Below are 27,684 nucleotides of genomic sequence, written 5' to 3'. Positions count from 1 at the left end.
GATTAGATCAATTTTCTCTCATTCTAATCTCTCCTCCTATTACAGTGATCCTTGCTCAGCACAGCAGCACTGCACCACATATTATTGGCCCCCTGTGCTGCTTCTCTCCCATCAATTCTCAGCTCTGCTTTACAATGGACTGCATGAGCTTTAGACCAAATTTAAATTCAGGTACTTACACTGCCTGCATTAAAAGAAAATACATTTACCGATGCGCTAATGTTTACAAAGCATTATTATGTGTCTTTTATATCTGTCTGAAGTTCAGCATTAAGACCTGAATTTGTCACCGAAGAAAGGGGATTCCAGATTCAAGCAGAGCATAGTAAATGTCTCAGAGCTACAAGTATGGGGGAGAATCCAGCTTTAGACAATGCAAAGAAATCGCATAAGCATCCAGTGGCAAATAATCTGATTAATACAGAAGTCCCAGAGTCTGAAATAAAAACAAAACAGCCATCAATCAGAATCAAAACTGAAATGGAAAGGAATGGCTGGAGATGAGTGAAAAAATAAGAGTTTAAACATTTAGTGGGGATCTTCAAAATTAATATAGGTTTAAAGATATATTTGAAGTCATATTTTCAGTTCCGCTGGTGTAATTACACAGACAGTCTGCATCCAGGGCCAATTATCGGCAGGTAATCACTGCATGACCAATTACAGTCTCCCATTGGTTTGAATGGGGCTAATTGCAGCGGACCCTGCTTAGTCTCCTGAGAGTAATCACAAACAAGTGTTTAGTAAAACAAATAAAATAAATCAGCACAAGGGATGGTATGTTCTATCAATGTGAAGTGTTCCATGTGCTGATGGCTGCTGCTTTATTTGAAATCCCAAGTCCTTTGGATCCCCCCTACCCCTGCAGCAGTGATCAGCTGGTGTTGTGGGGCGAGTCGACGAACCCATAACAGGCAAATGCCGACTATATCCGCCCTTTCGGCCCTTCTCCTCCATTAATAAAAGCTGTACTATAGCTTCCATGAATGGAGGAGGAGACCTTTCATTCATCTGCCTGTCCTCCATTTACAGAGCATCTTTCATTCATGGAAGCTATAGTACAGCTTCGTTGAATGGGGGAGGGGGACAGAAAGGGGGGCATATTTGTCAATCTCAATGAGTGCCAGTGACAGGTTCCTCAGATCTATTAACCCCCCGCTGCATTAGAAGATTGGGGCTGCAGGGGTAGACGGGGTTCAGAGGACTTTGGATTTCAACTAAAGCAGCAGCCATCAGCACATAGATCATTCCGCACTGATCGTAAGTAATGTCTCTTGTGCTAATTTTTTTTTTTTTTAATGTTTGACTAAATTTAGATTTTAAAAGGGATTGCATAGAAAACCAATCACATTTGTATTGTCTTTACTGGGATGAACCCATCAAGCACCAACTGTCTACATGTACATCCTCTCTTATGAAGTGACAGTCGGTGACGGTGTTGAGGAACTGTGTTGCCCCTTCCCTGTTTACTGTAAAACTATGGAAATTGTAGATGGGCCCTCTTCTAGGCTCCTACCCAAGTTGCCTTATGGGTGAACTATTCCTGGTGGCATTCACTAGTAGAGAAAGAGTAGCAATAGCATATACAAACACATACACTATATCACCAAAAGTATTGGGACGTCTGCCTTTACACGCACATGAACTTTAATGGCATCCCAGTCTTAGTCCGTAGGGTTCAATATTGAGTTGGCCCACCCTTTGCAGCTAAAACAGCTTCAATTCTTCTGAGAAGGCGGTTCACAAGGTTTAGGAGTGTGTCTATGGGAATGTTTGACCATTCTTCCAGAAGAGCATTTGTGATGTCAGGCACTTGTGTGGATGAGAAGGCCTGGCTTGCAGTCTCCGCTCTAAATCATCCCAAAGGTGTTCTATCGGGTTGAGGTCAGGACTCTGCACAGGCCAGTCAAGCTCCTCCACCCCAAACTCACACATCCATGTCTTTATGGACCTTGTTTGTGCACTGGTTCATGTTGGAACAGGAAGGGTACATCCCCAAACTGCATGAAATTGTCCAAAATTCAATGGACCACTGAAAAACGTGACTGGTCCTTGTGGCACCATTCTCTCAGAACCTTTAGGAAATGAGGCCAGAAACTTTGCTGAAACTAATGCATAAATGGCTATAATAAGAAAAAGAGACATTCAATTCATAACTCTGTAGCTAAAAATAATATATGAGCAAGTTAAACGCTGGAAGACGTCTGGCTAAATGACAAACCCCATTCTATGGGTAGGATGAAGCCACATATTTATGTGGGTAGCTCATCCTTAAATTATACTTTGAATCACTAAGCTTTTAATTGGAGATGTTCACCACAATGACAAGATTTAAACTATTGTTAGAGGTGAATTGGAAATGCTAAATATTGTACATCCTTTCTGTAAATGATCCGTTCACCAAAAAACAATATTCATGCTTTCGACAAATAACACTGAGCAAAAGAGCTTTCCCTATCTTGTAAATATAGGCTTGCCTTATTTAGGTCTATCACATTTATTAAAAGATATACCCTTCTTCTGGAAACACCAAATTCCAGAAATGTTCCTTATTGGGAATCACCATCTTCCATATGTTCTGGATTAAATATCATATATATTTTTATAACTTCAAGTAGACCCAAACTATAGTTAGGTTCACATTTCCAGGTTACTTAGGCTGTAGATAGGAATGCTAGAGTAGATAAAGTCAGGGCTTTTTTTCAGCGGGAACGCGGGGGAACGCAGTTCAGGCACCTCTTGGACTGACTGTATGTAATGGCAAGGGGTGCTGGGGGAGGCTGCAGGGTATTAATGCTCACTTCTGGGGATCTATTTTTGCAAGGGGAGTCTATTGTTGCTGGGGAGGTCTATTGTTGCTGGTGGGGGACCTATTGTTGCTGGGGGCGTCTTATGTTGCTGGGGGGTCAGTTGTTGCTGAAAGAGATCTACTGTTGGGGGAGGGGTCTATTGTTGATGGCAGCCAGACAGACTATTAATGTTGGCTGTGCGGAGATCTGTTGATGCTGTCGGGAATATATTGTTGCTGGCGGGGAAATTTTGTTGTGTTTGGTCCATTGTTGTTAGGGGGATCTATTGTTGCTGGCTGCAGGGGATCTATTTTACTGCTTTTCTTGATATCATTACCAAATTCCATACAAATTACTCAGCACCTCAAAATGATACTTGGCTCTATATTGTCTAAAAGGGACGGTACTGGGAGGTGGGTAGGGGCGAAGAAAAGGGGTGACTTGGAAAGGGGGAGTTCCTGAGAAAAAAAGCCCTGGATAAAGTTATTAAAAACGTAAGTAGTAACTCCACTTTTGTTTAAAAAAACATTCCCCCCCTGGGTATTCTATGTACATTGCAAGGATTTTAACAAACAATGTTGCAGATACCTACCCTTTTGTTATTCTAAAGAAATAGCTGTTTGTTTGTCTGTGTCCATGTGGAAAGTTAATCTAATGGGAGTGGTTTCATAATTATCAATCAGCTGCTGCACTTGCAGGCTCTAATGAGGAAAATTGCAGGGTCTGCTTCCCTTTAGGCGTGATTTCCTATTGGGAGCATCTCACCAAAAAATGACATTTTTTTGTTGCAGGGGATGCCTGAAATTTGATTTGTATCTTAGTGCAGACTTCTGGGAAAATCAGTGAGCCAATCACACAAGCAGGAAATGATGTTTCTGTGGGGAGTTCTGTATACATTCTGTGCACAGAACACCTCCAGGTAGCCATATTGCATTGCATTTTACAGAGAATTACAGAGCTGCAGATTGAAAAGGAAAGGTAAACTTTGACCTTTAAAGCAATTGTATATGCTATATATATATTTTTTTTATTTGATATTTTTTTTCCCACAGAAGTGGAGTTACCCTTTAAAGCTAATGTTTAGTGGGATTTTTTTTCTAAAACAACCTCAACTTCCCATCAATGAAGACTGTCCTATGTGTGTCCTGTGTGCTGGTGGCTGCTATGTTAGGTTGAAATCTAAAGCCCTCTACCACGGCAGCTGTGATTTACTGGTGTTGCGGGCTACTAATATGCACCTTTGAACGGCACTCATCAAGTGCGAACTGTGCCCATTCTTTCCACTCATAGAAGCCATAGTATCAGTTACCACAATGAAAAGCATATCTTGACTGGAGGAGATGGACCTTCCATTCATCCAATCGCCCTCCATTCATAGAGCGCTTTTCAAAATAGCTTCACTGAAATTCAGCTTTAAAGTGGTTGTAAACCTCAGACATGAAATATGAATGAAGCATATCCCTTTTATAGTGTGTACTTTTCCCAGCTAAGAGCACTAAGTGTCTACCTTTGTCTGCTGCTTTGTTCCTCTGCTATCAGCATGAGTCACTTCTAACAAGTTTTCCAGACACCAAGAGAAAAAAGGTGACAGGGGAGGGAGCTCCAGATGATTGACAGCCTCAGCTCTGTTCCTGTGTGCTGTGTGGAGGAGGGTGTGTTCCTTCCCTTTAATCAGCTCTCAGAGCTCTCCTCACTGAGCTCTGCAGAGTGTAACTCAGCTTTCCGCCCCCTTTTCTCTGAACTCTCAGACAAGCTTCAAAATTCAGCACTTTCAATCAATGTAGAGAAGAAAGGGCTGCAGATAGACATGTACAACCTATGTAAGAGGATTTGTTTTATCCCTGTGTGTTATCTGAGGGCAGTCACTTCATTGGGTATATGAAAGAGTTTACAACCACTTTATTGAGGACCTTCAAATGAATCATCAATAATAAAACAAAAGCACCGTCAAAACTGTTGCAAAATAAATTTGATATTTATACCACATCAATCGAGTTATTTTCCGGCTTACTGACATTAACCTTATGAATAAACCTACAGCTTGCTTGCAACACTTCACGCCAACCCCAAAATCTAGATACAAGAGCTCTTCACTTATCCATCTGCTCAACCCAGCAAAAGCCTGGATTCCCTGCAATTGGAAACAATCACAACCTCCATCTATAGCTCAATGGTACTCTAAGATTAACGGCATTATATTAATGGAGGATCTAACTGACTTCCTCAAAGATAAGACAGAAACCATTAAAGGAACTTGGTTTTATTGGATACCGCAGACTATGCAAGTACCCTACTAAATGCCAGTCCGACCCTTCTCACATAAAATAGTTCAAAGGAAATATACCTGGTAATACTCCTTCCCAAAAACTCATTTTCACTAATACATGGGGTTCCTTGGTAGCAACCCTACCCCTTAGTCAAACCCACCAACAACACCTCCCCACCGGGCCGCAGGCTGCTTCCCTATTACTGGCTTATGTCAATCTTCACCTCCAAAGACCCTGTGACTTTGCCAATCCACATACCCTTTGATTACCAATCTTCCTCTCTGCCTTACACATAAAACTTACCTCCACACCATGTTAAGAGAATTGTTATGCAGCGATAATTCCATGCAGTGCTACACAACATACCAATCTGGGCTGTGTAAGTATAAATGTGCCTTAACAACTTATGGATAAAGTGTTACAAGTTCTAAAAATATCTGATTCGATAATGACTGGAAGACAAACGCATCCAATTCCAATATATGTAACAATAACTGCTAAATTAGGCCTAAAATTACCTAAATTGTCAGATAATTTTCTTATGTCTGAGCACACTTATTCTCACCTCCCCAGAAATCTCTTACTGCTCCTCTCTGCATCACAGCCATCACCAAATACCCAATGCTTCTACTTATGATGTAGTGCTCAGTTAACACTGGGTATTTTGGGTGGCGGCTAAGACAGAGGAAGAGGCAACAGGGGATTGCTGGAGAGGCGAGTATCAGTGAGTCAGAGGGTGGCTTTAAACAATGTCACTTTGGGCAAAGTGACTGAAAGCATATACATATAACACAAGCACCAGACCAAGAGTCAAAAAAATGCTGTCTGTTCATAAAATGATCACATAACAGCAAGCATGTTTTGAGGGAAAACATTCTCTCCCTTCATCAGGGCTCAATGATATTTGCAAATATTTGAATAGACTCAGGGAAGCAAATGTCAGATAAATCTAGACGTGTAACCAAACTACTTACCCTACCTTCATCTTCTCTCCAGGTACTGGTCTTCTGCCATCTTGATTGGCTGGTGCAGGATGACATCACTCCCACACATGTGCAAGAGGGCAGTTATCCCAGCACACAGTCACTGTGCCGGAATGTAAATTGAACCGCACTTGTGCAGTTCAGTGCATATTTCCACAGATAACAGGCAGGTACGTTTATTTTATTGCAGGATGGACATTGCATGTCTTTTCTGCTCCTTGTTATTTTATTTTAAAGTTTTTTCTTAGAGTCGTTGCAACAACCGATTTAGTTGCATATTTATGATATTTTATGGTAAGAAGGATATCATATCTAAAACACACATCTCTAGAATGCATTGGGAGAGATTTCCTAAAAACGGAGAGTGCAAAATCTGGACAGCGCTGCATAGAAACCAATCAGCTTCCAGGTTTTATTGTCAAAGCTTAAATAAACAAGCTGAAGTTAGAAGCTGATTGGCTACCATGCACAGCTGCACCAGATTCTGAGTGCTCCAGTAAATCTCCCCTTCTGTCTTTATGTGACAGTGTGCAGCAGATTCCTTTATGTCTTACACTCTTTTTGATAAGACCTCTGTGATTATCAAGAAAATGTAATCCAATTATGAGAACATTAGGTTGTTTATGCTTTGATCCTCTTTATTATTCGTATTAATCTGCTAATCTCACTCTAGTAGAGAACAGAGAAAAGAGGCCAACTCTATGAGGACAATCATCTTGGTTTCTTTCATGGTCCCCAGTGTTCCTGTGCCTGGCCTGCTGTCGTTGTGTGTAATGACATTTTTTTGGCTGTTTCAGATGGAGAGCAAAACATTCTACTGCTGCCTTACAGTAGACCCTGCAACAGATATATGTTCATGTTAAATGCATTCATGTTAGGTAAAAACTCAACCCAGCTAATCCATCTGCCACCAAGAAGGGTTAGACAGGGAACGTCTAGGAGATGATGATTGTGTATAGTCATTCCACTGATCCAATTGTAACTGGATGAATCAGGCAATGACCATTTTTTTCTGTGCACCTTTATAATGGATTTACATGGGCCATGGAAGAGCATCCAGTGCTGCGATGTTAGTCAGCATTCAGTCTTCATTCCAAGCACCCATTCAGCTCATTGCACTACATCGGCTCCGTTGTTTATGAGGCATTAGGCAGGGGTCAGAAATGCCAGCTAAACTCCTATTTTTACCATCCATGTGACTCCAACCTTAATAAGGTAGCAGGCCTTCACAGGGTGCATAGACATTTTCCCCTTATACCCTGGTGCTCAACCCAATCAGGTACTTTTTGTGTAGTCCTCAGAGCCCTTGCAAACACTAATCTGTGTTTACCTATTTCCCTGTTATAGTAGGGATTACTAGGAGCCTCATGTAATATGTCTCTGGCCTATGACTGTCTCCTGAAGCATGTCCCCAGTCTCCAACAACTTTACGCTTGTTCACAGTATCTGATGATCTCTCGTATCATGCCCATAGTCTTTGACTATATCCTTTTGTGTGTCTGCTGTCTGTGATAATTAATATTTACTGAATTTTATGTGTGGACTTTAGTAAAGTTGGGGGCTGCAATTGAGGCAACCCCTTATCAAGAAAGTTTGATTGCCACTGCTGTAGCACCAGATTATTGCAAAATGTATATTTTTGTGATTTGTTTTAATTCCATTGTATTTTATATTTGTATATTTTTTTTTAAAGCTGGAAAAATAAATACTGGAATTTTATCAAACGTGCAAGAGTGGCACCTATGGCCAGTTGCATTGAGCAAGCCACTAGGTTGTCCAATAAATAGTGCCTATCACACAGGCAGCCAATCAGTTTGCTGCCAGCTTCATGTAGTACTATCACTGGTTTCCTTTACAAACTTGTTGCCCAGGTTACATTACATAGTTGGTGAGGTTGAAAAAAGACACAAGTCCATCAAGTCTAACCTGTGTGTGTGCTTTTATGTCAGTATTACATTGGATATCCCTGTATGTTGTCGTCATTCAGGTGCCTATCTAATAGTTTTTTGAAATTATTGATGCTTCCCGCTGAAACCACCTTACCATAAGTATCTTTTTTAAATTTTTTTATTATTTTTTTTACACATCATCATTCATTAATCCTTTTTCTGTACCTAATTCCTATAATTATAGTAAAGTAAAAACCCCAAAAATTTAGCTCTGCACCACCTCCAACTCCTGGGCCATCACCGCTTTGATGATTCTTGGCTTCAATAGCGGCCTACAGTCAACAAGTGAGTAAATCAGACATGTGCTGCTGCATGTCTGCACAGCTAGTGTCTGCACACTGCCAGCATAGTCCCCATGCTGGGTGACGTCACTTTGATGGACACAAATCAACAGTGCATGTAACTGCACTGATGAGCACTCCTACACTCTCCACCATGGAACATGCCCTTTGCCACTGCACCAACGCACACATCTGTATTCATCCTGTTTCTCAAAATGTCACACTTTTTCCCCAGTAATATTAATATATGAAGACACAATATGTAAAGATGTAGCGGGTATCAATTCCTTGCTGGGTCAGATTGTTTTATTATTATATGGAATTGCTCAAACAGACTTTACAAAAACCTTTAGGCCCCTTTCACAATGAGGCGCTTGCAAACTGCCAGTAAAACACTGCGCACTTTTGAAGAGCTTTTCAGGTGCTTTGAAGCGCTTTCCATTCAGTTCAACGGAGAGGGGCGTTTTTTCACCACCCTGCCAGCGCAATGCCCCAGTGTGAAAGCATTCATTGATTTTAATGAAAATAGGCTTTCGTAAGCTTTTCAGGCGCTTTTTTTTTTTGCGTGAAAGCGTCTGAAAAGCTCCTCAGTGTGAAAGTGGTCTTAGCTTAAAACGATTTTTCAATGTGATCACTTGCAATGGAACACTTACATGGTCTCCTGAGTAAAACAACCACTTGCCCTGTGCATCTGCTCCTCTCCACAGGGGTCCCTGCCACAGATCTCTTGTACACAACTTTGGAAATGTTACACCATTGTTTACATTTCTTAGCACCCATACTGGTATTCATAGAACTATTATCTGTCTTATAGGTAACGATACAATAAAATGTGTCATCAGCAGTTGGGGTGTCAATTAAAAACGAATATTTTCAGTTTCAGAACACGTTTGCTTCAAGTAGAAAAAAGAATCATTTGGCAAAATTAGAAAATCAGACTGAAGCATACGTAGACACCTAAGGCCGCATACACACGGGCGGACTTTTCGACCGGACTGGTCCGACAGTTCTTCCGGCGGACTTTCCACAGACTTTTGACGGACTTCTGACTGACTTTTTAACGAACTGACTTGCCTACACACGATCACACCAAAGTCAGACGGATTCGTACGTTGTGACGTACACTGGACTAAAATAAGGAAGTTGATAGCCAATAGCCAATAGCTGCCCTAGCGTCGGTTTTTGTTCGTCGGACTAGCATACAGACGAGCAGATTTCTGGGTCCGGCGGAGTTACGACGTAAAGATTTGAAGCATGTTCCAAATCTAAAGTCTCTCAGATTTTCAACTGGAAAAGTCCACTGAAGGTCCGATGAAGCCCACGCACGATCGGATTGTCCACCGGACTCGGTCCGTCGGACCAGTCCGCTGGAAAAGTCTGCTCACGTATACGCTGCATAAGAGTATATTTATAAACAAAATGACAGAGCTATTTGTCCTGTGAAACTATATTTGTTCTGTGTGAATGCCATAAAAATCAAATGTAACTATGCTATTTTTTTTTTAGGTTAGGTCTTCATAAACACCAGAAACTAAAAATCTCAAAATAACCATGAATATATGCTCTACCTCTCAATCCTCATGTAAGAATTTATAGATATATATATTATGGCCCATTACACCAAGATTCATAGCCTAAAAAATGCAAGACTGATTCCTAATCACAATCTGCAAAGAGAACAGCTCCCGATTGTTCAAAAATATATAAAATCTTTATTTGCCATATAAAAAATATATATTCATAAATACCACTTTGTGTACACTAGATGGAGTTGACATTCATAGAAAATAGTTATTCAATTCCTATGATCATTAGCGCATTCCAGTGGCCACAATGCAGTACTTTCTAGATTCATGCTATTCTGTATGAATAAATGAAGAACATCCGACTTCGCTAGAAATTAACCCAGTAACATGCAATTTTGCTGGTATTTGTGCAGAACGAATGTGCATGCCGTTTCACAAGAGGAGTAACTGCATTTTTAAAACTGAATATTCCCCTTAGTGGCGGTAGTTTGGACCATTCCAGGTAATTGCATGAAGTGGGTCAGCAGTGCTGAGCAAAACTGCATTTTGCCTGGAAATTGTATATTCCAGTTTATCTGTATACACAAGTTCTGTGGCTTACCTGTTTCCCATCCAGTGTATAGAGGCGTTTTACCACCCCAGAATCCAGTTTTATGGCATCGGTTATATCAGTCAGAACTTGGTCAAAAGAATGGGCTGTTTTCTTGTTGAGGAGAATGCGGACAGCCTTACGTGGCTTCACCCCACTTCTGATGATGGTGAGAAGCTTGGGCCTGATAAAATCTTTGCCCTCTCTCCCCTCGGAGGTGCTGGCCTTAGCGGAAGCCAGAGGTTGCACTGAGCGAGGGCTGGCGGTGGTCTTCACGTTCACTGACCAGTTGGGATTTACATTCTTTGTGTAATCCAATTTTTTGAAAGGCTCAATGGATCCGCACACATAACTTTCACCTAAAAGAAAAGAAATGTTGATGTCATTTTTTTACATGCTTATGAAAATTGAATTAAAAGTTATGTAAACTCATATTTACAGTGAATGGCTGCCCACTCAACTGCAGGACTCTTGCAAACAAATATATCCACATTTAGGCTGCACACAAGCACCTGAGTCTGTGCAATGTAAATTTTGGTATAATTCCCCCCCCCAATCAAAAAGCATAGGTGCCACATACAGCACCCATAGATATGAATGGCTAACATGGGTATAGAGCAGTGCTTGTGTAAACACAAGTGTAGTGTTTTTTTATTTTTTGCATATGCCCGACATTCTATTCGTGTTTACATGAGCGCCTACATATACTCGAGTACAGCATTCCAATTTCCTATGTAAACTAGGTAGGAGCATAGATCAGAGTGCTGAGACTAGATTTGAATTACTTCACACCTTCTCTTGTATATTTTGAGGATAATGTACTCCACAGTAACTGCAGCTATATGAGTTGGTGAGGGTTGTTTTTTTTTTTCTTTTTATAAATTGTTTATTTATAACAGTTTTAGAAATCTTACAATGCGGTACAAAGAATAAGGCATTTCAACATAAAGAGGCATTACATATACAGATCGGTGTGACATATCAAGAGCATGGTATAGTCCAGCCATTCTCAACCAGGGTTTCGTGGAACCATGGGGTTCCTCTAGAGGTTGCTAGGGGTTCCTTGAGCTGTGGCTGATGAACCACCTTTTTGATGGTGCCTACAGAGTTCAAGGTTCAGCATCACTTAGCAAAGCCAGCAACATGACACCAAATATCTTTTTAGCTGTCTTTAAGGGTGACATTCTGAGCACCACTTTAAGTGGGACAATCTTCATATTGGCCACCAGTATAAGGGGTATCGTTCCTATTGACACCTGATAAATTAGTTTTCGTAAGGGTTCCTCGAGACCTGAAAACTATTTTTGGGGTTCCTCTAGGGTTAAAAGGTTGAGAAAGGCTGTTCTAGAAGTTTCCATGGATCTCCAGAACCAGGGGGAGGCGATAGAGGCCTGGCCTGCAGAGCCTTCCAGTCTAACCTCAATCTGAACCCACAGCAATTACTCATACTCACTTAACTACCGTGATTCAGCATAAATTTACCTAACCTAACTGTACAGTAGAGGGTGCTACACTAGTGTCACATTGTCCCACTCCCAACATGCAGTTTGATTCTTGCCATCATACAGCTGCCTGAAGCGTACACTGCACTGAGCATGCACCGCATGGTTCCTCCAGAGGTTGCTAGGGATTCCTTGAGCTGTGGCTGATGAACCACCTTTTTGATGGTGCCTATAGAGTTCAAGGTTCAGCATCACTTAGCAAAGCCAGCAGCATGACACCAAATATTTTTTTAGCTGTATTGGCCACCAGTATAATGCCCCGTACACACGGTCGGATTTTCCGAAGGAAAATGTGTGATAGGACCTTGTTGTCGGAAATTCCGAATAAATAAAGAGATGAAAGCTATTGGCCACTGCCCCGTTTATAGTCCCGACGTACGTGTTTTACGTCACCGCGTTCAGAATGATCGGATTTTCCGACAACTTTGTGTGACCGTGTATGCAAGACAAGTTTGAGCCAACATCCGTCGGAAAAAATCCTAGGATTTTGTTGTCGGAATGTCCGAACAAAGTCCGACCGTGTGTACGGGGCATAAGGGGCATTGTTCCTATTGACCCCTGATAAATTGGTTTTAGTAAGGGTTCCTCGAGACCTGAAAATTATTTTTGGGGTTCCTCTAGGGTTAAAAGGTTGAGAAAGGCTGGTATAGTCAAATAATAAGGTTTTCCATCTCAGGTCAGCAACACATATGTACTATACCGTACGAAATAATAAAAATAAATAAAACATCAAAGAACTATGAAGACAGTATAACAAATAATTAGCACAAGGAGACCAAAGATCGCAAACGTTACCGGAAACATAACGGGACAATTATTTAAGATTCATTATTTTCAGGAGAGTACTTAGATTCATCCCAAACTTTCCAAATCTCATAAAAAGAAGTCATTGATCAATGCAGTCAGATGTTCCACCCTACGAATATCATCCACTGTAGAAAGAAATTGATGGAAAGTAGGCGGGGAAGTGGATAGCCAGTATCTAGGTATAACTTGTTTTGCAGCTAGTAAAATGAAAGACATTATTTTCCCCGAGGCTTTAGAGATACCTGAAAAAGGGAGACCTAATAGAATGTGTATGGGGTTCAGAGGTATGGGGGTGTTCAGTAACTTCTGCAAAAGCTCTTGGATTTGAACCCAGAAAGGGCTAATAGAGAGACACTCCCAAAAGATATGGAAGTGGGTGCCAGTAGCTTCATTACAGCTCCATCATAGCTCCATCATTGTCTAGAGGCTGCTGGGTTGCGAGCGTGTAGAACACTTGGGGTTCTATAATTCTTCATATAATTATGAGTGGAGACCGTTAGGGGAGTGGCTTCATGTAAAATTTTATATATGGACGAAATTAATTGGGGTTCATATGGGCCATTAGCACATAATAGTTAAAAATTGGTGGGTTTCTCCAGAGATAATGAGGGAGATTTAGTAAGGAAAAAATGTTTAAATTGCATATAAGAGTACAAAAGTGTTGTGGGGATCTCGCTTGGAGATCTGTAAAAGACAGAAGTCTACGTGTCACTGGGTGTACAAGTTGCCTCAATTGAAAAAAAAGCTGATTACTGGCTTCTGACATCAGTCCCGCACACGGACACTGACTGCTAAGCAGTGCCCACCAGTGTCACCTACCAGTGCATATCAGTACTGCCTATCAGTGTCCACCAGTGCCACCTACCAGTGCCCACCAGTGCCACTTATCAATTCCCACCAGTGCCACCTATCAGTGCCCATCCGTGCTGCCAATTAGTGCCCATCAGTGCCTCATCATCAGTGACACCTATCAGTGCTGCCTAGCAGTGTCACCTACCAGTGGCTATCAGTGTCACCCATCAGTGCCCATCAGTGCCACCTATCAGTGCCGCCTATCAATGTCACCTATTAGTGCCCTCCAGTGCCACCTATCAGTGCCCACCAGTGCCACCCATCAGTGCCACCTCTCAGTGCCGCCTCATCAGTGCCCATCAGTGCCACCTATCAGTGCCACCTTATCAGTGCCGCCTATCAGTGCCCATCAGTGCAGCCTATCAGTGCCACCCTATCAGTGCAGCCTATCAGTGCCCATCAGTGCAGCCACATCAATGAAGGAGAAAAATTACCTGTTTGCAAAATTTATAACAAACTATGAAACAGTTTGTTGTTTTACATTTTCATTTGTCTTTTATTTGTCTTTTATATGTTTTTTTTTAGCAAAGAATAAAAAAAACCCAGCAGTGATTAACTCCCATCAAGAGAAAGCTCTATTTGTGTGAAAAAAATGATAAAAATTTCATTGAGGTACAGTGTAGCATGACCGTGGAAATTGTCATTAAAAGTGTAACAGTGCTGAAAGCTGAAAATTGGCCTGGTCAGGAAGGGAGTTAAAGTGCCCTGTAAGCAAATGATTAAAGCGCCCTGTCCCCCCATGCTCATTGGTAGATCACCTTCTGTTTAACCACAGTGCCCATACATGGATGAAAATTTGTCCCGGTCCCTGCTGAACTAGACCATTTTGATCCACGTAAGGTTGACTTAACTCTGGTCCATCGATCTATCAGCGTGTTCCTTGTTAGCATATGAGCATGCAGCAAAATTGTCAATCAGTTCTTTGTGGTGCTTCTCCCTCTCTCTGTCTAAGCTCTACTGTATAGGGGCTGCAAAAGGGCTGATACCAAGTCAAATTGGGGTATTTACACTGCATCTGCTTGGGATTCAGCTTTAAAGTATTCCTGTGGGCCACTAATGTGAGTTTCCTGGCCAGATCTGGCTTTAATACTTTTGAGTCGCAAACTTGAAACCAGCATGGTGTCATCTCTTTTCCTTCCTTGGTCAGTTCTACATAAAGCAGTAAGGCCGAAGCTTCAACATGATAGCCAAGGAACGAACAGTCAGCAATGGCAGACTGCATAATTCTCTTATGACAGGTGTACTTTAACTCTGCAGCAAGTGGATCCGCTACTCACTTCCCTTATAATCACCTTGTATTACACGGAACAAAGCCGTTCGCTTGTAAAATGAAATTTATGGTATGTTTCAGACAGATTTATTGCTGCGATTGTTAACAGCAATGTCTACTGCTGCCCCTAAAGTCCCTTCAACAGCTGTGCTTAGCTTATTAAGTCATCTGGGCCTGTCTGCAGCTAAATGCTAATCTGTAAAGAAGTTCTCTGGCTCAAATATAAATTTCTTAGATGCCTCAGTGTAGTGAAGTTGAACGGCCTCTCCCGCATCTCACATCAAATTACTAGAATTTAGAGGCGCAATACCACCTATGTGCAAAACTTGGTATTCATATATACCGGGGTTTATTAGTAGTCAATTACAACATTTTTCAAGGTTATTCAAATCTCTTCATAAAGAAATGTATTTAAAGAATCAAAATTTGGAGTGCGCATGCACGTGGGATCCAAGATGGACGCTTAGTCCTGGAGCCACGCACCCGGCTGGCCGCACAAAGCCCTGCATGGGACCCTGGAGCCTTGTAATCCTGCTGTCCTAGGCTGCTACATCTCCCCAGGGACACCCACACCCGCATATGGATGAGGGGGGTGATCATCGGGCCAGCTGCCGCCCGCAGCCGTCAACGACCCACTCCTATGCTGAAGCTGCCAAGATGGCGTCAGCTCCAGCCCAGTAGGATCAGCTGCATGTGCAGATTCGCAGCTCTCTCCTCGGGACACGCTGCCCCCAGCATTAACAGCTGCACAGGTCAGTGCCTCTCCTGCTTCCACAGAGTAGCTGCTAGAGCAGACTCTGGATGAACTGTTACTAGCACAGGCACCATCTTCCTCTGTCAGCATAGCTGCATCAGACCCCTGCCCTGGCTCCCCTGTGGTCCATCTGGCCCAACAGGCTCTGTTTGCAAGATTTTTCACACTTTTGGAACAGGGTTTAGCCAGAATATTACAGCAAAGCACAACAACTATTAAGGCAGATTTGCAGGGGCTCGGATTAACACTGTCGAACGTAAAGTTGATAAGACGATTGCCGCACCAATCAGAAAACCACGTGCATTGAGAGCTTCCAACAATTAGAGCAAGCCCTAGTGAAAATTGACGATTTAGAAAATAGATCTCGGAGGTATAACTTCCGCATAAGAGGTCTCCCTGAATCTGTTAAGGATGTGGATGCTGCGGTGCATAACTTCCTCAGGGACCTGCTCCCTGACCTGCCTCTTCATCGTCTGGACTTGGATAGGGCTCATCGTGCCTTACACCCCCGTGCCCTGAGGGTCCACCACGGGACATTGGTGATGCAGAAAGCTAGAGCGGCTTCTTCTTTGTCCCTCCTGGGTCACGACATCCAAGTGTTTGGGGACATTTCTCCTTTTACAGCCCAGAAGCATAGGACCCTGAACCCCCTCCTAGAGGCTCTCACACGCAAAGCAATCAAATACATATGGGCATTTCCATTCCGCTTGTCCTTCACCTATTCTAACAGACAGCACTCCTTCATATCGTTTGCAGAGGGAGAAGCCCCTTCTATTGAGGCTGGGAATCATCTCGCATGACAGCTCGGATCTGGGACAACCTCCTTCTACCGACCTGGATCTCCCTGGGAGCTTGACTCTCTCCTTTGTGGCAGCAAGTGTCTTCTGGTCATCATAGAACTTCCAAGCCTCCCTGAAGCCTATGTTAACCCCTGCTGTTAAGCAGGTCACCTTTTCTTACTACACCTTGGTTAGCCGGGAACTTTGATAACCTTATGGGTTATCCCTTGGAATTTACATGGAACTTCTATGCATTTTATGAGTTTAGTTCTTTAGGTTTAGGACCACTCACTTGTCTTCCCCTCCTAGCTGGGGGGGTCCACAGGTTTACTATTGTTAAATACTTGGAGGCGGTTTGCACTGTAATGTCTAGATGCCTCAGATGGGGAGTTGCGACTTTCTTATGATTGGTGGGGCTTATTCAGGTTTATAGGGGCCCTTGAGAGTTGGCCCCTTCCAGTTAACCTCCCCTTTTTCACTCTGGGGGTCACAGGCTCGATCCTAGAACTCATCACAATTTAGGTTGTCTTGTATGTTTTATAGTTCCATGTTACATATGCTTAAGTCGCTTAGGCATGGCTGGGTAGATATGTACACTCACTCAAGCTGATTCCCTGATGTTTCAGGTTTTTGGCCCGACTTTCGTGTCACGCCAGTTCGGGGCACAAATCCTTTTTGCCCTAGCCTGGGGACCTCTTTTTTCCCCCTGGCTGAGGGTCTCTTCTTTCTCCCTCCCCCTTATTTTAATTTCTTTTATCTCTTCTTTTTCTTTCTATTTGGAGAACTAGGTCACATCCTGGATGTTTCGTGATGAGGAGCCTCGGTGTCTATCCCAAGCAGGAATCCATACTTTGGGGTGAGTGGCGATTTAGATCTAAGTATTCTTGTTACCCTTGCGCACCATGAGTACCCTTAGTCAGCCCAGGCCGACCTGCAGGGTGATATCTCACAACACTCAAGGCCTGAATTCCCCTACTAATCGCTGGAAGGCGTTTCAATACTATCATTCTTGTAAGGCTGATATTCTTCTCCTACAAGAAACCCACTTAACTAAGTCTTACCGACCGTCCTTTCTCCACACACAATACCCACTATTCTTTATGGCTAATGCCACTGATAAAACTAAAGGGGTGGTTATATGTTTCTCAAAACGCGTCTCTTTCACTTTTAAACAGGAAATCAGAGACCCTGATGGTAGGTTCCTTTTGGTAAAGGGTATGGTTGAAGAGCAACTTTGCTCTTTTGTCACTTATTACACTTCTAACATCGGTCAGGCCCCTTTTGTTACCAAGATGCTAGGTGCTTTAACGCCTTTTTTAGAGGGACAGGTTATATGTGGGGGGGACACTAACCTTGCTTTAGAGCCATCCTTAGATAAATCCAATCCCACTTAAGCGAGCCCCAAAGGCGAGTATACGGGTGGCGAAGATGTTACATTCTCTTAACCTGGTTGATGCATGGTGTGAGTCCCACCCTGTAATGAGAGATTACACCTTTTTCTCTGCATCCCAGGCAACATACTCCCGAATTGACCATATATTTGTCTCGTGCAATCTGGTACCCAGTATTTGTAAAACCACTATCGTAGAAACGGCATGGTCAGATTACTCTTTGTTATCAGGCCCTCCCCGTTCTAACCAGTGGAGGCTCAATGAATCTCTCCTATCGGATCCATGTTGGTCTGAGGACATACAGATCAGCTTAAAGCAGTACTTTAGTGAGAATACAACGGAGGGTATAACCCCTGTTACTCTATGGGCAGCCCACAAACATTGGACACTGAGCTGCAATCCATGCTCAAACGTCATAAGCGTTCCCCTGACGGTTTGCTGTCTCAGCGAATTGATGAGCTCAGGGTAGAGCTAAATTTAGCATTGAGGACTAGGGCAGAGATATGTGTCCGTTGGGCCTCCACTAAATTTTACATGCGTAAGGATAAGATAGGGTCCTCACTGGCTTACTGGTGTTTGGTTACTCATTCACTGAGTTTATGTACATTTATTGGACAATTTGTATATCAGATTTGTTGCATTATTTTTCTCCCCCTTTCATTTATGTATTTGCTTGATACTGGAGGCTATTAAGTCTACTAGGTCAGGTTCTGCCCTGGGACAGGATGGATTTCCGGCTCTCTATTATCGCAAATTTCAAGATTCCGCATTTGGTCCGATATTTTAATGCTCTTCGGGATCGGGCCCCTCTGGATCCTCTCTCAAAATGGCTTATATTTCAGTGGCACCGAAGCCTAATAAGGACCCTTGGGATGTTGGGAATTATCGGCCCATCTCACTTATTGATAATGACCTTAAACTGTTCACGAAAGTGTTAGCTAACAGACTGTCCTCCTTCATAAATACATATGTCCATAGGGATCAGGTGGGCTTCATCACGGGGCTTCAAGGACCAGATCAGATTCTCAGAGCAGTGGACGTTATCTCATTACTACAGTCTGGTTGGTCAGGGGACCCCGCCCAAGAAGGACTTCTCCTGTCAATAGACTGGCAGAAGGCTTTCGATTCGGTGTCCTGGAATTATTTTTTTATGTAATTTTTGCGTACCCTGGGAACACTTTATTCTCGCCCAAAAGCTAGGATGAAACTGATGGGCTATCATTCTGCCCCCATCTTAATTGAAAAGGGCACAAGGCAAGGGTGCCCACTGTCTCCGTTGCTCTTTGCCATTGCAATTGAGACAGTGGCTATAGCCATCCGAGAACATACAAACATACAGGGTGTGTGATGTGGTTCTTCTACGCATAAGTGCGCATTATTTGCGGACAATATGTTTTTGTTCATCACCTCCCCCATTATCTCCCTTCTGAATATACTTAGAACCCTACCTGAGTTTGGTCAGGTGTCTGGGCTCAAATTGAACGAGACAAAATCCTCCACCATGAACATCAACATCCCTGAATCAACGTTTTCTCTTTTACGGAACTCCTTTCCATTTCAATGGATGAATACAGCTCTCCCATATTAGGGAATTAACCTCCCTCCCACATACTCGGGATTGTACGCGGTAGATTATCCTGCCTGCTTTCCACGTTTAGAACTACTACTTTCTAGCTGGGCCCTATACAGTCTTTCGTGGCTCGGTAGGATACACACAGTCAAAATGACTCTTCTGCCTAAACTTCTCTATTTATTTAGAACTTTACCAGTGTCAGTCTCTAGGGCGGATTTACTCCGTTTTCAGTCCAAATTTTTAAAGTTTATTTGGGGCACAAAGGGTCATAGATTAGCTTGGTTAACTTTGTTCGATCCTAGATCAAAGGGACTTTCACGCGTATTATAAGGCAGCCCAACTGAAGCAACTGTCAGTTGTGTTCTCTCGCCACGAGAGACCGGAATGGGTTCAGATGGAATGTCAGGCCATCCCCTCTTTCACAAATGATTATTTGCTATGGTGCCATTTAAAAGATCGCCCCTTAATAAGAGCACCTACCTTATCTCATTTCTTTGCTTTATGGGATTGTTTGCGACCTAACTCATTACTAACTTCTACATTCACCCCATTGGCACACATATTTCATAATCCTGCCTTCCCCCGCAGTATGGACATGGGGGCATTCATGTGGTGGACAGACAAGGGCTTGTATTGCATCGGCCATTTTTTCACTTGTAGAGGCCCCTTCACCCTTTCTCATTGTTCCCCGGGCCTAAAAATGCCCGTTTCAGAAAAATTCAGTGTTATCCAAATTTCTCACTTTTTACATTCAATTTGGCCAGCAGGAGAACCCCCTTCACTGACTATATATGAACAATGGTGCACTAGGGATCAGGGCACTAGAGGGGGCATCTCCACAATGTATGAATCACTGCACACCCCACCTCAGAAACAGCCATATATGCTGACCTGGAAGATGGATCTCAACTGTGATGGGCACCTGGATTCCTGGCCAGACTTCAGGTCGCTTATAAGAGAATAATCAATGTATCCCTGTTGGAGGCCGGACTTAAGGTACTCACCAGATGGTACTTGGTCCTGACTTGCCCAGCCAGAATGTATGCTACAGCAACTTCAGAATGTTTCAGGGGCTGTTTATTGCAGGGTTCGATGCTGCATGTATGGTGGAAATGCCCTAAAATGAGGGAATCCTGGAATAGGGTGTTCTCGATGCTCCCCAGGGTGACAGGGCTCTCTACTGATCAACAACCAAGCTTGGCCTTGCCTAATGTTTTACCTAATGAGTTGCCGTGTCCATTGAAACAGCTGATTTACTTTATACTGCTGGCAGCTAAGATCACTATTGCGGGAGCATGGAAGACCCCCCTAGTATCTTACAGTCAATTTAAACACAAAATATCATGGATTATAATACATAAAAAAATTGCAAGTATTATTAATGACCAAAGTGCTTTGTTTGAACGAACGTGGGAACCCTGGGCATCATATATTCATGTACCTTTGTTGTGACTATAGGTATAGTGCAGACACCGAGCTCCTCTCCCCCCTAATTCTTCTACATCTTCGCCCTAGTTCTCTTCTTGTCCCAAAGATCATAAAATAAACTACTCCTTCTTTTCCCCTCTCCTCTCCCTTTCTTTTCTTTTGTTTCTATCCTTTTCTCCTTTCCCTTTTTCTTTACAACGCCGAGAAATTCTCTCTCAAGGTTCAGTTGTAAGACTTAAGCACCATACACACTATCAGATTTTCTGCTGAGTTTTTCCCTCAGATTTACCAAAACCATGTAGTGCAAGGGCCTGCCTGATTGCATACTCATTGAAACTCCTAAGGTTTGACCATATATTATATGGTTTTGGTAAAGCTGAAGGAAAAACTCAGCATAAAATCTGATAGTGTGTATGGGGCTTTACGGTTGTATTATAGTAAGTGATAGATTAGCGTTAACTGTGAGTTAAGATTAATAAGAGAAATTCACCTTCTTGGTTCTGTAATTCACTACACTTGTTAGATTCTCTAAAGAATTAGTTCTGTCCCTATGACTTGATATCACCTCACGTCATACACGTGATTTTCTCGACAATGTCCAAATGTATGACAGATGCTGTTTGCCCTTTGTTTGTTCATTATGATAAAAGTCAATAAAAATATTGAAACTAAAGAATTAACATTTTTTTTCTAAAAGCTCACTTTCACAAAAAAAAAAAACATGGCATGGGCCACCTAACCAACCATTGTTACCCCCAATTATGTATACTTTGCTATTGTGTATAATCGTGTGTATATAGAAAAGAGACGTTTTAAAGTGTGCTCCCACATTCTGAAGAAGTCCCGCTGGTGGACGAACCGTATAAAGAGACAGAGCCCAACCTTGATGATGTCATCATGCTGTGCAAGCCGGAGGAGTGTGTTCTGTGAGTGGTGTCTCTGTATTGTCGTGTGATGTGTCTGGACTGGATGGAATACATGTACCGTATATACAGTGCCTTGAAAAAGCATTCATACCCCTTGAAATTTTCCACATTTTATCATGTTACAACCAAAAATGTAAATGTATTTTGTATTCTCTGATTAATGCTCTCCTTGCCTGGCCTGTCAGTTTAGGTGGATGGCCATGTCTTGGTAGGTTTGCAGTTGTGCCATACTCTTTTCATTTTCGGAGGATGGATTGAACAGTGCTCCGTGAGATGTTCAAAGCTTAGGATATTTTTTTATAACCTAGCCCTGCTTTAAACTTCTCCACAACGTTATCCCTGACCTGTCTAGTGTGTTCCTTGGCGTTCATGATGCTGTTTGTTCACAAAGGTTCTCTAACAAACCTCTGAGGGCTTCACAGAACAGCTATATTTATACTGAGATTAAATTATAAACAGGTGGACTCTATTTACTAATTAGTTGACTTTTGAAGGCAATTGGTTCTACTAGATTTTAGTTAGCGGTATCAGAGTAAAGGGGGCTGAAAACAAATGCACATCACACTTTTCATTTATATGTAAAAAATGTTGAAAACCATTTATCATTTTCCTTACACTTCAAAATGATGTGCCACTTTGTGTTGGCATATCACATAAAATCCCAATAAAATACATTTATGTTTTTGGTTGTAACATGACAAAATGTGGAAAATTTCAAGGGGTGTGAATACTTCTTCAAGGCACTGTATGTGCTATTTCTGCCCAAACTTTGTGGGTGTTTTTAACTTGTTTTTATACAATAAAACTATTCAGTGAGCACTATGAGAGTTTTTTTCGCTTATATAATATTTGTTGCACATTTATTGTATGCACTGATATGTGATACACTATATATTTTATTATGGTTATCGTATTATATTGTGACACTGTATTTTAATTTGGTTATTCACTTACATATTTATATATTGATATTAGTTGGCAATTGATTGCTGATTTATAATAGGGTAGCCCTGCACTGGTATTTCGTTATAGATTTAAGGTAAAGGTGACACTTTATAGTGTCAGCAATCTCCTTTAATTCACTGCGCAGGTTAATTATTGGTTATTTTTATATAGAACGGGGTCTCCAAACTTTCTAAACAAAAGGTCACCTTACTGTCCTTCAGACATTAGGGGGCTAGACTATGGCCAGTGGGAGTGGAAAATGCTGCAGCGTCAGTGGGAATAAAAAAAAAATTACATAGCGGCTGTGGTAATCATTGGCAGTCATGGGAGGAATAACGCCACATAGTGGGTGTCAGGAGAAAAATAGTGCCCCATTGTTGGTGTCCATAGGAGGACTAGTGCCCCATTATTAGTGTCAGTGGAAGGAAGTATGTCCAACTGTTGGTGTCACTGGAAGACAATAGGGTTGATTTACTAAAGCTGTAAATTGTAGCGAATCAGCTTCTAACTTCAGCTTGTTAAATTAAGCTTTGACAAAAAAAAACAGGAAGAGGATTGGTATCTGTGCAGAGCTGCAACAGATTTTGCACTCTCCAGCTTGAGTATATCAGCCCCATAGTATCCTATCATTGGTGTCATTGGGAGGAATAATGCCCCAACCTTGGTGTCAGTGGGAGGTATAGTGTCCCATCATTGGTGTCAGTAGGAGGAATAATGCCCCAACATTGGTGTCAGTGGGAGATGGAGTGCCCTATTGTTGGTATCAGTGAAAGGAATTATGCCACACTGTTGGTGTCAGTGGAAGGAATTGCTCCCCATCTTTGGAGTCAGTGGGAGAAATAATGCCCCAACGTTGATGTCAGTCCTCAACGTTGATGTTTAAATCAGTGGGAAGAAATGTCTCCCATTGGTTATGTCAGAGGGAGGAATAGTGCCCCAAAGGGCAGATAAAAGCAAGCAAAGGGCCAAATCAAACCTGGGCGCACACTTTGGAGAAAATAAACATGTCATATCATTCTCAAAGCATTCTTGAGAACTTTGTCAGAAATTTTTTTTTTGCAATATGCCAGAGAGGTTTCAGTGCCTCAGAAAGCATTTGGCCCCTGGAAAGAAGAAAGTGATTATACACCATTCCCGCAACCTGCACCACCAGATGCCAATGTAATCACCATCTGGAGGCTCTTTAGAATTCAAATTAAACCTTACTTACACAACATTAGATCATATACCTTACTCACACAAAATTAAATCATATACCTTACTTACACAACATTAAATCATATATGTTTAAAAAATACATTTTTTATCTACTTCATTCAAAAACATGTGAATAAAAGATGTTTGTATGATCAGTATATTTAGGTGGTCTCTATACCCCCTGATAGCACTCAATAGTTAGCGCTGGATAATAAGTCAATCTTCAAGAACACCTTCTTGAGAGACACTGGTGTGATGAGGGAGAATCCTGAATCAGAGTAACCCACTGTTTAGGAGGAGCCCTGCCTAGCCTAGGCCCATCTGAGAAGGAAAGTATTTCAGCTTACTTACATTGGTGAAATGTGGAAATAAAGGCTGGATATACCACCATAAAAGTCTTGGAGAAGGATCTTGGGAAGAAGTAATTGGATTCAGTATAACATTTTATACCACCAATAATGGAGATTGACTGATTTTATCCAGCCCTAACTATTGACTGTTGGCATGGAAGAGGCAATAAAGAACTTCAGTTAATTAAAAATAATTTTTAATTAACTACAATAAAAAATATTTTACAATTTTAGGCATATATGTAATGTATGTTAATGTTGTGTAATTAAGGTTCACATTTTCATTATGGTTCTTTCCTTTGGTTTTATTTGATTCAGAAAGGATGTTAGTACCTCCTAATATGGATAAATGACTCTCCCATGCATAGTTTTTCTCATTCAAAATTTTTATTGAAGGAAAAATTTCAAAAGTCACAAATTTAAAAAAAGGGGGTTACAATGTTTGATATTTTGATTTCAGTGACATATTCTAAAGATGCAGAAAAAAGTTACAGAAACACACATTTGGTATTACAGTGCTTTGAGGTCCATGTAGTGTTGTCTAATATAAAACAACAATTCTCAAGGAAAGAAAGAAAAGAGGGGAGGGGGGTCAAAGTAAAGGAAGGTGTCAGGTGCAATACATCGTTTTTAAACTATCTTTAGATTTCAACACTTCTTGCAGTGTGGATGTCCTGGTCCCCTGCTGTTCTCAGAGATTCCTCCCACCAACCATTACATCACTACAAGATACGTTAATGATAAAGGAGCCAGCAAGGTGAACCACATAGTGTAGTGGGGGACCAGGACAATCCCAGGGTTGAATTCTGAAGGGTCTGCATTTTCTCTTCATTACAGTGGAATCTGACATCACATGCAGCAAGAAAGGTGAGCAATTACTAACCTATTTGCAGGGGCCACATTTATTAGTCCACAGCAAAATGGTGCATTCCTACGCTCTATTATTGTGCACCACAGTCATGAATATATCAAATGGCTTCAGTCTGATCTCCACCCATGGAAGAGGACCCATCTACTGTGTTTCACCCTATTGAGGGCACCTGACTGACGTATCGTGTAGGGTGGAGCTGGTGACGTGATCCCGCTGTTTCAGGAAGTGAGGCATGCACCAGGAAAACTGTGCTGCTGAAGTTCAGGTGCTTTAAATGGGAAACACAGAGCTTTTTTATCACTGTGCACCGGTATAGGGCACATTTAAATGTGAGTTTTACTTTGTTTTTAAAAAAGTGTATGATTCGTTTACAGAAAGCACTATGATGAGAGCGGCAAGGATGTGAAATTCCCTTCCACAGACGGTGGTCTCAGCGGGGGGCATCAATAGTTCAAGAAACTATTAGATAAGCACCTGAACGACCGCAACATAGAGGTATATACAATGTAATACTGACATATAATCACACACATAGGTTGGACTTTTTGGACCTCACCTACTATGTAACTATGTAACTATGTTATTGCATTTATTTTGATAGCATTAAATGGTGATTAGGAAGAAGGTGGATTTCAAAGCAGTCAATTCTAAAGGGAAAAAGGCAGATGTTGAGAGTATATCAGAGATGCTTTGGAGACAACTGTCCATCCGGGGAGTGGAGAGGAGGTTACCAAGGTCTATCACCCCGTTAAGGGGAAGGCTGTCATTGACCTATTGGATGTATAGGTCAATATTTGGAGGTAAACTCATAGTGAACTTGGTGGGGAATGCAAATATGACACTAATGATTGAATTGTGAAGCAATTCACAGTGGAGTACTGAGATTATATTTTGGATTCAGTTAGGGGACTATATTTGGCTATCAAGGTTTTGGGAAAGAAAGAACATATATGCACATGGATATAGGTTAATTATATTATAATACATAACCAAAAAATCATTGTATTTATTTTCCAGCACAAAGGATATTTTCTTAAAATATTTATTTTTATGCAGTTGGTTATTGTGACATTATGTTGGTAAGAATTTTGAATTAGTTTATTACTGATCATTCCTTTGTAAAATTAGACAGAACTACACTACTAAATTAAATATACATTTCTAGGGGTGTGGGAACACATGACAGCACTGCCAGCTGCTTATTTGGCCACACTTTGGTGTACACTGTAAAGATTTGGCTGGAGTATTCACATATTGATTTTGATCTAATACTCTATGACGACAGGTAACAGAGCAGGAAATTTGGCAGGAAGATCCTGCCATTGGAGACCCTAAAAGTACAGTATAATAAGCCATTGAGTGATAAAGCCCACCTGACTCCATGTATACTGTTTAGCAGCCTTTAATATTATCTCCGTTATTAGCCAACTTCCCTCTCTGTAATCAGATGCACAGTAAAGTAGGTCAATACTCTGAGTCCAAAATCTGAAGGAAAGTCATCCAGTGTAACTGTAAACCTTGGCTAATGAATTATCGATACACTCTGGTGTGTAGTGACTATGTACTGGAATCCGATTACAAGAAGTAAACCAATGAAGTAGACATGATTACTGAGGTGCTATGAGTAATTTACATCCTGAATGACAGATCAGTGAGGAGTAAATGAATCCAGGTCATCAGTGTATCTTTTAATCCACAACTAGAAAGCTTTATTGACTTAAGAACATGCAGTTAAAGAGAAACTGTTGTCACTAAAAAAAAATTACAAATAATGGCATCAGCAAGAGCTAAAATACTTACCTCCCTGGTGGGTGGTGAGTCCTAATTTCAATTCAAGAGCTACAGCAGTTGAAGAACCTTCAGCATCTGACACACTTATGGGAGTACAAAGTAGAGATGTAGGCCCAGTGGATGGAACCACAGCAGGGAATGATACTCCTGGAACTGTGTGGTATACAAAGTATTCTTAGTTGCCGTAGCTCCTCGGGAAAGTATAGTTAGGATAAGCCACACTCCAGAAAGGTAAGTATTACCATATTTTGCTTAGGGCAACAATGTCACTTCAACACCTTGTTAACAATTTCCTTATTTTTAGGAAGGTCTTGAAAACTAAGCAAATGGAGTGAGTTTATCAGAGGTATCACAAATTATAGTGAGCTTAGAACAGTCATTCACAACCAAGGTTCAGTTGAACCTTAGGGTTCCCCATTTGCTTTCTGGGAGATCCCTATTCACTATCTGCATTTCTTCTCATCATTTCATAATTTTGTCATTGTTTGTTTCATTTAATATGATTACTGAAAATAATAACATTCTTTTTTCTCTTATTTCTTTATATTGCTTTATTCTACAACTTACTGCTCACCCAAGTGTACTGTGAGTTGTGGGTATCATCATTTGCAGCAGGGATTCCCTAAGACCTGAAAATAATTTCAAGAGTTCCTCTGTGGCTAAAAGTTTGAAAAAAGCACAGCTCAGTGTATAAGTATCACCAAAACCTTTTCTTTTTAATGTAGATAGGGTTGAGAAGGGAAATGGATCAAATTCATTATTTTGTTCAAAATTTTACAAAAAATACCCCATAATGATGATGCGAAAGAAGTTTGTTTGAAATCTTTGCAAATTTATCAAAAATAAAAAACGAAAAAGATCCCA

General features: G+C 41.5%; 1 protein-coding gene across 5 annotated transcripts in view; it reads right to left on the bottom strand.

Annotated features, from left to right (window-relative positions):
- The window catches only part of DCLK1 (doublecortin like kinase 1), a 535,308-nt gene that overhangs the window by 440,876 nt on the left and 66,748 nt on the right, over nt 1-27,684 (bottom strand). For all 5 annotated transcript variants that reach the window (XM_073613310.1, XM_073613311.1, XM_073613314.1 and 2 more), the window contains exon 3: nt 10,397-10,743. In XM_073613310.1, the coding sequence (XP_073469411.1) occupies nt 10,397-10,743 (347 nt within the window). The remainder of the gene's footprint in view (nt 1-10,396; nt 10,744-27,684) is intronic.

This window comes from Aquarana catesbeiana, linkage group LG02 (assembly GCF_042186555.1).
Source record: "Aquarana catesbeiana isolate 2022-GZ linkage group LG02, ASM4218655v1, whole genome shotgun sequence".
Lineage (NCBI taxonomy): Eukaryota > Metazoa > Chordata > Amphibia > Anura > Ranidae > Aquarana > Aquarana catesbeiana.
Note: the sequence above shows the minus strand (reverse complement) of the source record. Positions and strands in the feature narration are given on the sequence as shown.